General features: G+C 44.0%; 1 protein-coding gene across 1 annotated transcript in view; it reads right to left on the reverse strand.

Moving 5' to 3' along the window:
* Positions 1-14,573, reverse strand: part of ALKBH8 (alkB homolog 8, tRNA methyltransferase) — a 37,031-nt gene that overhangs the window by 16,977 nt on the left and 5,481 nt on the right. Inside the window, exons 4-6 of the mRNA XM_056115100.1 lie at positions 10,713-10,844; positions 2,866-2,961; positions 1,693-1,797 (exon numbers count right to left, since the gene is read on the reverse strand). Coding sequence (XP_055971075.1) covers positions 1,693-1,797; positions 2,866-2,961; positions 10,713-10,844 — 333 coding nt within the window. The remainder of the gene's footprint in view (positions 1-1,692; positions 1,798-2,865; positions 2,962-10,712; positions 10,845-14,573) is intronic.

Consider the following 14,573-nt stretch of genomic DNA (forward strand, 5'->3'; position numbering starts at 1 on the left):
GTCTGGTTGTCCTTACTCTGATAGATTTGCAAAGAACTAAAACACACAGGTAACAAGCATATTAGGCTAAGAGTCTGAGTTAAAGAGTAACATCTTTGATCTTAGGGCACTACATATTCTATTTAGTTATGAAACACACATGACAAGAATTTCTTTTAAAGAAATACGCACCATGTCCAGGTTCATACTGGTTTACAGTTAACTGATCTGGTTTGTAGATAATGAAACCTTCCTTCAACCATGCCTCCAAAATGCTATCACAAGGGTCAGGAAGACCTGAAGTTATTAATTACAAAGATAAAAGCATTAAAATTCTTACTTAGCCTGTTTTTCATTATAATTAAACAAAAAGTCACTGTGATGAAAATCAGTTTATCATTTAGCAGACATAAATATAAAAAGTCACATGAAAACCAAGAGGAAACATTCTTACGAAGTTCACAAAGGCAGAGTATTATCAAGAGTGGACCCTGACTCCCCTGAATCCTTTTTGCCGTACTGAGGGGCCGCACCCAGGTGCTGGGGCACCACTCACAGGTCTGTGCTAGGAGTTTGCTCCAGTGGGACCTAGCACAGCAGAGGCTGTGCAGAGGCTCAAAGCATGTGCTCAGCCCTAGGAACCATCTCCCTGGCTTCGCTGGCCCCGAGTCTCACCAAGCTATTGCACAGATTTTTTTTGCTTTGCTTTGTTTTGTGGGTGACACTTGGCAGTACTGGAGGTTTTTTCTGACAGTGCTCAGGGACCATGAAGTGCCATGGATTAAGTCCCTAGGTCCAGCACACACAGCATGCACCCCAGTCCCTCAAGCAACCGGCCTGACCCCCATTTCAATGATTTTACCAAATAAGATGCTTTTCAAAAGGGCAATGCTGATAATTTTAGTACCTTGCAAAATAGCAGTTAAATTATAAAATTTGTATCTGATAGGCCAAAAACAGTAATGACAAGTCTCACAATGGAGCCGTTATTGGTGCCCGCTTGAGCAAATCGATGAACGGGAGGGCAGTGCTACAGTGCCACTACAGCATGTAGGGAAATTAGCAAATAAAGAAAAAAATTTTCTTTTTCTTGTTTTGAATAATTTTAAAAACACACTTTCATGCTGGAGAGGTAGTCTCGGGGTATGATGCCTGACCTGCAGGGGGCCCACCCAGGTATGCCTGCCTTGGTACCACACATGGTTCCCTGAGCACCACCAGAAAAAAGTCCCAAGCACCACCCGATGTGCCCCCACCCTGCCCAAAAGAAAGAAACAAAGAAACCCCACACTTCTCAAAGCAGAACTAATTTTTAGTGGACTCATAAATGTTATGAGGAGATCAAAGTCATAAAAATAAAGATAAACTTGACTCCAACAAAGAATTAAATTCAAAATACACACAAAATACATACTATACTGTCAGTGTCCTCCCGTTGTTCATCGATTTGATCGAGCGGGCCCAGTAACGTCTCCATTTTTTTGAGACTTGTTGTTACTGTGTTTGGCATATGGAATACATCACGGGTAGCTTGCCAGGCTCTGCCGCGAGGGTGAGATACTCTTGGTAGCTTGCCGGGCTCTCCGAGAAGGGCGGAGGAATTGAACCCAGCTTGGCTGAGTTAAAGAGTAACATCTTTGATCTTAGGGCACTACATATTCTATTTAGTTATGAAACACACATGACAAGAATTTCTTTTAAAGAAATACGCACCATGTCCAGGTTCATACTGGTTTACAGTTAACTGATCTGGTTTGTAGATAATGAAACCTTCCTTCAACCATGCCTCCAAAATGCTATCACAAGGGTCAGGAAGACCTGAAGTTATTAAGTCCAGCTTGGCTGGACTGACTGCGCGCAAGGCAAATTGCCTTACCGCTGTGCTATCGCTCCAGCCCTACATACTATACTATACATAAAAAATACATATATACTGTGAATATGTATATATATTTTTTTCCAATTAGGCAATCCTTTCCAAAAAAAAATGGCAGATTCAAAAAAGAAATTCATTCACAGAAAAGTAAGCACAATCTCAAGTCTGTGCAACTCTATGCGGGGAAGTGAAAGGGTGGCACGTACTTGGTGAGAATGTGCGGGTGATCTCTTAGTATCTATCAAACATTTAAATGAACACAACTTTGACCTAACAAGTGGACAGCTTAGAAGAATCCTCTCTTGGGAAGCTTCCATCAGGCTCCAGGAAGGCAGGAGTGTAAAGATGTGCACTGCAAAATTTCTCTAAAGCCTGAAAATTCGAAATGAGCAAAATGCCAGCTTTAAGGGAACCAACATAAAGGAGAAACCAACACCATGAAAAATGACAAAGGTAGTCAAGACGGGGCTAGTGCGCATGCTCAGCGTGCGAGGACGGCTGGGTTTCGTCAAACCCTGCCCCGGTCTCCCCGAACACTGCCGGGCAACTGAGCTATGCAGCTCAGATACACCCAGGTATAGGCCAAATCAAACCACACTAAGAAAAGTATCCTGAAAGGAAGCAAGCAAGCTGGACTGATGGACTGATACATGTGCTATGTGATCATGGAATTTATAACATGTCATATAATACATGTTTAAAACAACAAGCTTTTCTGGATATCTCCCCTTCGCATAAGCTCATTTTTAAAGACTTGGAAAATATGTACTAAATTGTTAACAGTAATACTTCTGAAAAGCACAGGAGCAAAAGATAGTATTCAAAAGGGGCTTTAGCTTAGATCTGTATATAAATTTTTTTACATTTCAAACAACACTATGAACTGAAAGTGTTTTAAATTTAAACAACTGTTTCAAACCTTTCCCTCCAACTGGCAAATAAAGCATGCATTTTTCTAATAAATCAATTTTTTTCTGGACCCTCACATATCATTTGTTAACAATTCTTACCCCCAGGTAATGGCTCATCTTTGTTCACATTGTTGTTCTCATAGTGAAATTCATAACCAAAATGCTTCACTCGCCTGTGTTTTAAGGATTTCTGAACTGTGCAAAGAGAAGAAAGCAAAGTATTTAGCAAAATACTTTCATCTAGTTCCATGTCAATACTGCAGGTAATAATCAGGAGAGCAAAGGTAAGTTTTGTTAATTGATAGATTAGTGTCTAATTAGTCCCGGGAGAGCACAAGGCAGAGTCTCCTACCCTGTGTCTGACTATCCTCGCCAGGGCCCAACAGCTGAAGACTTCCAGGCCCCAACCAAGGCCTTACTGGAGCCACTCTCCACACACTTGGATAAGCCTCAGACATAACCGAACTGGCAGAGGAACCCAGGTGTGTGGGACCCGGGACTGAGATCTCTAAGCCTGCACGGTTTGGGACTGGACCTGTCAGTAGCTAAACAGTTACACCCTCCAACTGCCGTGTAACCCCAACAAAGGCCAGGATCCAAAGATTATCACAACAAGCTCCCGGGAGCGCGCGGCCGCATTCGCGGCCGCGCGACTATTTATTTAATAATTTTCCGGATACCTTAAATATCCTTAAATATCCAACCCACACGGCAGAGCCTGGCAAGCTATCCGTGATCTATGCCAAATAGACCAAATTGATATGCCAAATCCAGTAATAAATGGATCTCATTCCCCTAGCCCTGATTATGCAGAGTCGAGAAGGATATGGAAGGAGAAGCTGATAAAACACCAAGGCAGACATGGGCTGCCAAAACGCAGAAAAACAAAAATGATTGTCTGTACTTTTAATGCTCGTACGCTGGCATCTGCTGCATCCATTGAAGACCTTATGGTACAAGCACGAAAGATCAAGTACGACATCATTGGTCTGACCGAAACGAGAAGACATCAATCCCATCATGCTGTTTTCGACACTGGAGAAGAACTGTTCCTTGGAACATGTGATAAAAGAGGCGTCGGTGGTGTCGGTATCCTTGTCAACACAAACTTAGTCACAAGCATTGATTCATTTGAATGCCTAACAACCCGAATCGGACGATTACACTTGAATAAATGTGGCTCACTACCGGCAGTTTCTATCTTTGTTGTCTACGCACCAACATCCAGTTATGGTGAAAAAGAAACTGAGAAATTCTACATGGAGCTGGAGAAATTCTATAAAGAAGATCACACCTTCTACAAGATCATTGTTGGTGATTTTAATGCCAAGATAGGACCAAGAAGATCAGTCGATGAACTCCACATCGGAACCCATGGCCTGGAATGGAACGAACAAGGTGACAGACTGTCTGAGTTCATCATGTCAACCAAAACCTTCCATGGTAACTCACAATTCCAAAAGGCTGAATCTAAACGTTGGACATGGGAGTCTCCCGATGGACGGTTCCACAATGAAATAGACCACATCATATTCAATCGGCGGTTTTGCCTAACTGATGTTGCTGTTGTCCCAAAATTCCAAACGGGATCAGACCACCGTCTTCTTCGTGCAAAATTCTACCTCACAGAACGAGGAGAAAAGAATGCAAGGTTTAAGAAGAAGACTCCCAGAACAACTACCAACTGGGAACTCTTTGGCTCTGTTGCAGCAACATGGGAAGATGCCGTCATTGACAACATTGATGAGGAATACGATCGAATCATTCAGCACCTCCATGATTGTGCAAGGAATGCCAAGAGAGAGATAACCACAAAAAACCGTCTTTCTTCGAACACTCTTGAACTTATTCGCCAACGTGGCGTGGCACGTGCCTCAGGCAACCACAAGCAAACGTCCGAACTGGCAAAACAGTGCAGAAAAGCCATCAAGGATGACCTCAAAAACAGGAGAGCTGCAGTACTGGTAGATGCAGCAGAAGCTGGGAAAAACATTCGTAATGCCCGCCTGTCCTTCACCAACTACAAAACCAAGATGACTGCCCTCCGACATCATGATGGATCTATCACATCTTCCAGAAGGGCAATGGAGAAGATTATTCATGAATTCTACTCAGATCTCTTTAATAGCCACATCCACTTGCCCACATACCACATACCACATGATGGATATGTCGTTCCCAATGTTCTCCCTTCCGAAATCCAACATGCCATCTCGTCGGTAAAGAAACAAAAAGCACCTGGCCCAGACAAGATCAGACCTGAACACCTGAAGAACTTACCATCAGTACTCATCAATACATTAGCTCGACTCTTCACACGCTACCTGTCTGAATGCAAGGTTCCATCCCAATGGAAAACCAGCAAGACTGTACTACTATACAAGAAAGGAGACATCCACGACATTGGCAACTATCGCCCAATCTGCCTATTGTCTGTCATCTACAAACTATTCACTCGAGTCATCCTGAATAGGATTAGCAGAACACTAGATGAAGGACAACCATGTGAACAAGCTGGATTCCGAAAAGGATTCAGTACCATCGACCATATCCACACAATAACCAAGCTCATTGAGGTATCTCGGGAGTTCAAGATGCCGCTCTGTCTAACGTTCATTGATTTAAAGAAGGCCTTTGATTCTGTTGAGACGGAAGCGGTCATGGAAGCCCTAGCCAATCAGGGCGTACAAACTCAATACATCAGGATCCTTCGTGAGCTCTATTGCGGATTCACTACCAAGATCTCACCATTCTACAAAGAAGTAATCATCCATATCAAGAGAGGGGTTCGGCAGGGTGATACCATTTCACCAAAACTCTTCAGTGCCACCCTCGAGAACATCATGCGACGACTAGAATGGGAAAACATGGGAGTGAAGATAGATGGTCGGCAACTACACCACCTCCGCTTTGCTGATGACATCGTTCTAATAACACCAAACATCAGCCAAGCGGCACAAATGCTTGCGGACTTTGACCGTGAGTGTGGAAAGGTTGGACTACAGCTGAATCTTACGAAGACAATGTTTATGAGAAACAGCCTTGTTCCTGACGCTCCATTCGCTCTCAACGGAACCACCATCTCCGAATGCAACAGTTATATATACTTAGGTCGAGAAATCAACATGATGAATGACCTGGCACCTGAGTTACGCAGGAGGAAGAGAGCGGCTTGGAATGCCTTCAAGAGCATTGAAGAAATAACTAAAAGGACAAAGAACCTCCAACTACGAGCACATCTCTTTGATTCCACTATTCTTCCTGCATTAACATATGCCTCAGAGACCTGGACCCTACGAAAACAGGATGAGAACACTATTCGGGTCTCTCAAAGAGGAATCGAAAGAACTATGCTTGGAATATCACGATTCACTCAAATGAGAGATAGAATCCGGAGTTCTGATCTTCGTCAACGCTCAAGAATCAGAGACGCTGTCTCATTTGCCAAGACATCAAAAATCAGATGGGCTGGACATGTAATGAGGTTTACAGACAACCGCTGGACTAGAGCCATTACTGATTGGATTCCACGAGACATCAAAAGATCACGTGGACGCCCACCTATAAGATGGTCAGACTTCTTCGTCAAGACCCTAAATGATCGGTTTGAGGCTCTACATGTTCCTAAAACGAACAGATACCATTGGGCTACGCTAGCACGCAACCGTGATGAATGGAGACGTTACTGGCACCCGCTCGAATAAATCGATGAATAACGGGGATTAAGTGATTAAGTGATTAGTGTCTTTGACACGACTTCCACTACCCAGCCGTCGCCACACTCCAGGACGCTTTCCGGACCCGCGCGGCAGCTCCGGCTGAGACCCACGCACAACTGAAGACCCACAGAACAAGATAAGCGGAACTCTCTGAGACCTTGGACTCCAGGCTCGGCGGACCCAGGGACAGAGCTTCTCTGCTTGCTCCCACCACCACAGGTGACAAAGGGATTCTAATCAGGAGCCCCACCCTACCCTGCCCTGTCTGCTTCCATCAACCACCCAGGGATCGAATTGTGCACAGGAGACCCACCCTACCCAGATAAATACCCCACTGGCAGACTTCCACTCTCGACACGACTTCCACTACCCAGCCGTCGCCACACTCCAGGACACTTTCCAGACCGCGCGGACGCAAGCGGCCGCGCGACACATCATAAGACACTAAATACCCATCTTCTGGAATTGTCGTACCATATTTGATAGGGTTCAAATATGGTAACACCTACAAGGGTGATTAGAGGTCACCCCAAAAGCCTCTATCCCTCTCGGAAAGACTGGCAAGCTACCGAGAGTATTCCGCCCGCACGGAAGAGCCTGGCAAGCTATCCGCTGTGTATTCGATATGCCAAAACCAGTAACTACAACTGGTCTCATTCACCTGACCCTGAAGGCTTCACCGACATGGCAGCACTGAGAAGGATGAGAAAGGAGAGGCCGACAAAATCTCAAGGCCGACCTAGGCTGCCACAACGAAGGAAGACAAAAATGATCGTCTGTACTTTCAATGCACGTACGCTAGCATCAGATGCATCCATCGAGGACCTGATGGTACAAGCGCGAATGATCAAGTACGACATCATTGGTCTGACCGAGACAAGAAGGCACGAATCTCACCATGCCGTTTTCGACACCGGAGAAGAATTGTTCCTCGGAACATGCGATAAAAGAGGTGTTGGAGGCGTCGGTGTCCTTGTCAACACAAACTTGGTCAAGAGCATTGATTCATTCGAATGCCTAACAACCCGAATCGGACGTTTACATTTGAATAGATGTGGCTCACTGCCTGCAGTTTCTATCTTCGTTGTCTACGCACCAACATCTCATTATGATGAAAGAGAAATCGAGAAGTTCTACATGGAGCTAGAGAAGTTCTATAAAGAAGACCACACCTTCTACAAGATCATTGTGGGTGATTTTAATGCCAAGATAGGACCGAGAAGATCAGCTGAAGAACTTCACATCGGGACCCATGGCCTAGAATGGAACGAACAGGGTGAGAGACTGTCAGAGTTCATCATGTCGACCAAGACCATCCATGGTAACTCACAGTTCCAGAAGGCAGAATCTAAACGATGGACATGGGAGTCTCCCGGTGGACGATTCCACAACGAAATAGACCACATCATATTCAATCGACGGTTTTGCCTGACTGATGTCGCTGTTGTCCCAAAATTTCGAACGGGATCGGACCACCGTCTCCTTCGTGCAAAATTCTACTTCACAGAGCGGGGAGAAAGGGCTGCAAAGTTCAAAAAGAGAACTCCCAGAATGACCACCAACTGGGAACTCTTTGGTACTATTGCGGCAACATGGGAAGATGCCATTGTTGACAACATTGACGAGGAATACGATCGACTGGTTCAGCACCTCCATGAATGTGCGAGGAACGCCAAGAGCGAGATAGCCACAAGAAGTCGCCTATCTTCGAAAACTCTTGAGCTAATTCGCCAGCGTGGTTTGGCGCATGCCTCAGGCAACCGCAAACTAACGTCCGAGCTTGCAAAGCAGTGCAGAGATGCGATCAAGGAAGACCTCAAAGAGAGAAGAGCAGAAGTACTGGTAGATGCGGCAGAAGCCGGGAAAAGTATTCGTAAGGCCCGCCTATCCTTCGCCAACTATAAGACCAAGATGACTGCCCTCCGACGTCCTGATGGATCCATCACATCCTCCAGAACGGCAATGGAGAAGATTATCCATGACTTCTACTCAAATCTCTTCGATAGCCATGTCCACTTGCCAACATACCAAATTCCACAGGATGGGTATGTTGTTCCCAACGTTCTCCCCTCCGAAATCCGACACGCCATTTCGTCGGTAAAGAAACAAACAGCACCCGGCCCAGACAAGGTCAGACCTGAACACCTGAAGAACCTGCCATCAGTACTCATCAATACACTGGCTCGGCTCTTCACTCGCTACCTGTCTGAATGCAAGGTTCCGTCCCAATGGAAAACCAGCAGGACCGTACTACTGTTCAAGAAGGGAGACATCCATGACATTGGCAACTATCGCCCGATCTGCCTATTGTCTGTCATCTACAAGTTGTTCACTCGAGTCATCCTGAATAGGATTGGCAGAACATTAGATGAAGGACAACCATGCGAGCAAGCAGGGTTCCGCAAAGGATTCAGCACCATCGACCATATCCACACAATAACCAAGCTCATTGAGGTTTCTCGGGAGTTCAAGATGCCGCTCTGCTTAACGTTCATTGATTTAAAGAAGGCCTTTGATTCTGTTGAGACGGAAGCGGTCATTGAAGCCCTAGCCAATCAGGGCATTCAAGCCCAATACATCAGGATCCTCCGTGAGCTGTATTGCGGATTCACTACCAGGATCTCACCATTCTACAAAGAAGTGATCGTTGATGTCAAGAGAGGGGTGCGGCAGGGTGATACCATTTCACCGAAACTCTTCAGTGCCACCCTCGAGAACATCATGCGACGACTGGAATGGGAAGGAATGGGAGTGAAGATAGATGGTCGGCAATTACACCACCTCCGCTTTGCTGATGATATTGTTTTAATAACACCAAACATCAGCCAAGCAGCACAAATGCTGGCCGACTTTGACAGTGAGTGTGGAAAGGTAGGACTACAGCTGAATCTTACGAAGACAATGTTTATGAGAAACAGCCTTGTTCCTGACGCCCCATTCGCTCTCAATGGAACGACCATCTCCGAATGCAACAGCTATGTCTACCTAGGTCGAGAGGTCAACATGACAAATGACCTGGCACCCGAGCTGCGCAGGAGGAAGAGAGCGGCTTGGAACGCCTTCAAGAACGTCGAAGAAATAGCAAAGAGGTTGAAGAACCTCCGGCTCCGGGCACATCTCTTTGATTCCACTGTTCTTCCTGCATTAACATATGCCTCAGAGACCTGGGCCCTACGCAAACAAGATGAGAATGCCATTCAGGTCTCCCAAAGAAGAATAGAAAGAGCTATGCTTGGAATATCACGTTTCACTCAAATGAGAGAAAGAATCCGGAGTTCTGACATCCGTCAACGATCAAGGATCAGGGACGCTGTCTCATTTGCCAAGGTGTCGAAAATCAGATGGGCTGGTCACGTAATGAGATTTAAAGACGACCGTTGGACTAGAGCTGTTACTGATTGGATTCCACGGGATGTCAAGAGACCGCGTGGCCGCCCACCTACCAGATGGTCAGACTTCTTCCTGAAGATCATGAACGATCGGTTTGAGGCCCTTCATGTTCCCGGAGCGAACAGATGCCATTGGGCTACACTAGCACGCGACAGGGACAAATGGAGACGTTACTGGCGCCCGCTCGAGCAAATCGACGACTAACGGGAAGTTAAGTGATTAAGTGATTAAGTGTCTTTGATAAAATTAACCATTCTACCTCAGATCTGTTCTTTTGTTCTTCTGTTTGGGGGTCAAACTAGACAGGGCGATGGCCTAATCCCATGGGTGCCAAGAGGACTAAACTGCTGTTCTTGTAAGTCCAAAATTGTAACATTTAAGGAGTTGGACCCCACAGTTTAAAAGAGTTAAGTACATATTGTGAATAATCTAGAAATAATCAGAATAATTCTCATTTACTCTCCAAAAGGCTTTTAAGACACTATATTAGTGTGGTATTGAACTGCTGATTCCTTAAGAGGAAATCTGATTTAGAATTGAGTTGAGACAAATAAGATGACCTGCAGAGGGGCTTCAAAACATTAGACCAAATGCTAGCTACGAAATATCAATCGGTGTGGAGCTTAAAACTGATGGTTCAATATCAGTGCTACTAATCTCAAATGTTCTTAAGAATAGTTGATGTGATTTGTCTAACATGGTATCCAGGTTACATTTAGTAATTCTGAGGAAATATTAAGAGTTTTAAGAAACCAAAGGAGGAGGGAGAAAAGCGGGAACGGTAACATGGCATTTCACAAAATCTTTTAATTAGCAGATTTTAAGCATCTTACTTACAATTTTGATTGTCTATATCTTCGGTCCATTTAATACTTTCTAGAAGCAGTTGTTCAACCTCAGAAGAAATAATATTTTCTATCACTGTGAGGCCTGGAGGTAAGGCCTGGCATCCCGATTCTTTCCACTGTACTGTGAGAGATCAAATGGAAATAGTTAAATACGAAAAGTTCCCAAATATGAATAATTCTGTCCAATAGCTCTGTCAGTTCATAAGACTCCCAATTATTATTTTTAGAAACAAGAATGCTACATGACATATATAGATTGAGCTGAAAATCAGGTTCCACTTTATTTACTGCAATGGCCCGCAGAAGCACAACAGTATTTAGTAAGTTTTCTCTTTGAACATGACCAAGTCACTTTTTGAATCTAAGAAATAAGTTTTCATATACAATCTACAGCATTTCTCTACATTGGAAAATCAGGTTGTCTCTAAATAATGAACACCAAAAATGCAAAATCTCATTTTTGCCCTTAGGGAGTACGCCTTGCACTTGGCTGACCTGGCCCACCCAGGTTCGATTCCTCCGCCCGCTCAGAGAGCCCGGCAAGCTACCAAGAGTATCTCGCTCTCATGGCAAAGCCTGGCAAGCTCCCTGTGACGTATTCAATACGACAAACACAGTAACAACAAGTCTCACAATGCAGACGTTACTAGGCCTGCTCGAGCAAATCGATGAACAACAGGAGGACAGCGCTACAGTGCTACAGTTCTTTTCTTGGTGGTTGGGGGCCAAAGGGCTGGGGTTGCACCCAGAGATGCTCGGAGCCTATACCTGGCCCATTACTAGGGACAGAAACAGGGTCACCCATACTACAAGGCAAGCACCTTCACCGGCTGTCTCTCCAGCCCTGCCCTTGCGAAATCAAAACTACCTCATGTCTTCAAGTAGCAGGAAAATGTAAAACAACATAAAATTTTCTAATAAAAACACTCCTGCATGAAAAATAACTGAAATCCCATTGTCCTCCAAAGTTTTAGTTAGGTCCATCTCTAGAATAAAAGGGAGAAGAATTCTCACAAGGCTGGAGAGAACTGCTTTGCGTGTGAGAGGTCCTGATTTGGTCCCTGGTAACTCAGGTTTCCTGATCACTGTGCGCAGTGCCAGAAATAGTCCCTGAGTTCGACTGGGAATGTTGCTCCCTACAATATTTTGACTAAATAAAGGAAACAGAGTAATTTACATTTAGTATTAGAGAACAAACCATTCTGGGGAGCACGTGGTGACAGGGTTTGAATTCCTATCTGGTAACCCAGTTTTTTTTTTAATCCCTTAAGCTTAAGTCAAATTTTAAATACAATGAGAATAATCAATTCTAATATAACTTTAAAAGTTTTTAAGTTTCTTTTGAGTCTCATTTAAAAAAAATTAGATTGCATTATATTTATCAACCCACCCCCAAGATAACGTAAAAGAACTCTTTAATTGCCTCTACAAGTGGTAAATACACACACACACAAACACACACACACACACACACTCACACCCACATATAAAACAAATATATTAGGTGTCTAAATCAAAGTTCATCTTAATGCATCTCATTTCCATGGGACAGTGTAATAAGTGTAATAAAGCTATAATAATCCCTGAAGCAATTCTATAAATTAGTGGATAAAGCATCTACTTAAATTAACTGAATTAGTTTAGTTAAATAAATTTACATTAAATTTAAATAAGTTTATATTAAAAATTCAGTTCCTGGGCAGCAAAGCTAGTAGGTGGGTCAGGAGCTAGCCTTGCTCATGGTTGAGTCCGGCACAGAATACAGCCCCAAGACCCACCAGGAGTGAGCCCTGAGCACAGAGTGAAGAGTATGCCCAGAGCATGGCTGGGTGTGTGTGGCACAAAAATAAATAAATACAAGAAAAATTTCAGTTCCTTGATCACATGTGATACTAGAAAGCACAGGTATGAATATGGGAACAATTTGGTCACCAGTGAAAGTCCTTTTGCGTCTGTTTGTATTGGGACTCACATCAGCTGAAACCAAGAGCGTGGGGATCATTTCTGGCTGTGCTTGGGACCATATGGTGCTGGGGATGGAACCTGGGCAGGCATTCAGCTCATTGGCATTCTCTCCCACCCAGAAATTTCTACTAGACAGATGCTCAGATGCCCTACAAAGCTTTATGGAGTTTGAATAGCTAAAGATGGTCCTCCATAATCTGAAACTTGACATATAATCATTTGGATTACAATGAACCCTGAAGTAATTAGCTAAAAGCTTATGGATAGATACTAAGAAATGAAATGATAATCTGAATTGTCAACAGTAAATTTTCAAAACACAATTAGTAGCAGGATTCCAAAATAAGGAACATGCATAACGTAAGTATAAAAAGGTAATGGCCCTCCCGTTGTTCGTCGATTTGCTCAAGCGGGCCCAATAACGTCTCCACTGGAGACTTTGTTGTTACTGTGTCTGGCATATGGAATACGTCACGGGGAGCTTGCCAGGCTCTGCCGTGCTGGCGAGATACTCTTGGTAGCTTGCCGGGCTCTCCGAGAGGGGCGGAGGAATCGAACTTGGGTCAGCCATGTTGGCTGCGTGCAAGGCAAACGCCCTACCGCTGTGCTATTGTATATAGTATGTATATGAACATCCAGCTCCTTAAAGGCAGGCTCTGTCTTAACCTTTACCTACTAGACCCATGCCTGGCACAAATAAGGCCTTAAGTAAGTTTGTTAAATTAAGAGAAGCTTCTTAGCTGATATCTTGCTTTGTTTCACAATAATTAGGCATTCATATTCACCCATCTGACAAGGGGCTGATATCAAGGATATACAAAGTACTGGCTGAGCTCCACAAGAAGAAAACATCCAACCCCATCAAAAAATGGGGCAACGAAATGAACAGAAACTTTCTCAAAGAAGAAATCCAAATGGTGAAAATGCTCTACATCATTAATCATCGGGGAGATGCAGATCAAAACAACAATGAGATATCATCTCACAACTCAGAGACTGGCCCACACCCAGAAGGACAAAAGCAACCGGTGTTGGCGCGGATGTGGAGAGAAAGGGACCCTCCTTCACTGCTGGTGGGAATGCCGACTGGTTCAGTCCTTTTGGAAAACAGTATGGACGATTCTCAAAAAATTAGAAATTGAGCTCCCATTTGACCCAATACCACTCCTGGGAATATATCCCAGAGAGGCAAAAAAGTATAGTCAAAGTGACATCTGCACTTGTTTGTTCATTGCAGCACTCTTTACAATAGCCAGAATCTGGAAAAAACCTGAGTGCCTGAGAACAGATGACTGGTTAAAGAAACTTTGGTACATTTACACAATGGAGTACTATGCAGCTGTTAGAAAAGATGAAGTCATGAAATTTACATACAAGTGGTACTACATGGAAAGTATCATGCTAAGTGAAATGAGTCAGAAAGAGAGGGACAGACATAGAAAGACTGCATTCATCTGGGGAACATCACGATCATGATCACGATCACCGGTTGTTCGTCGATTTCCTCGAGCAGGCACCAGTAATGTCTCCTTCTTCCTAGCCCTGAGATTTTAAAAGAGCCATTTCAATGCTCTTTCAGAATTAGGAGAATGAGACCCATCATTGTTACTGGTATTTGGAATATTGAGTACGACACAGGAAGTTTGCCATACTTCACCGTGCGGGCAGGATACTTTTGGTAGCCTGCCAGGTTCTCCAAAGGAAAAAAATAAGATTAGAAGATGTCACATGGAACATAAACATAACATAAACATAACATGACATCTGGAAAACATAAAGTAACAAAATAGGAGATTAACACCCAAGAACAGCCAAGATAAGTACCAGGAGGTTTACTCCATGGCTTAGAGGCCAGCCGCATATGCTAGGGAAAAAGGGAGCTCAG

This window comes from Sorex fumeus, unplaced genomic scaffold (assembly GCF_029834395.1).
Source record: "Sorex fumeus unplaced genomic scaffold, SorFum_2.1 ptg000028l, whole genome shotgun sequence".
NCBI classification, from domain to species: domain Eukaryota; kingdom Metazoa; phylum Chordata; class Mammalia; order Eulipotyphla; family Soricidae; genus Sorex; species Sorex fumeus.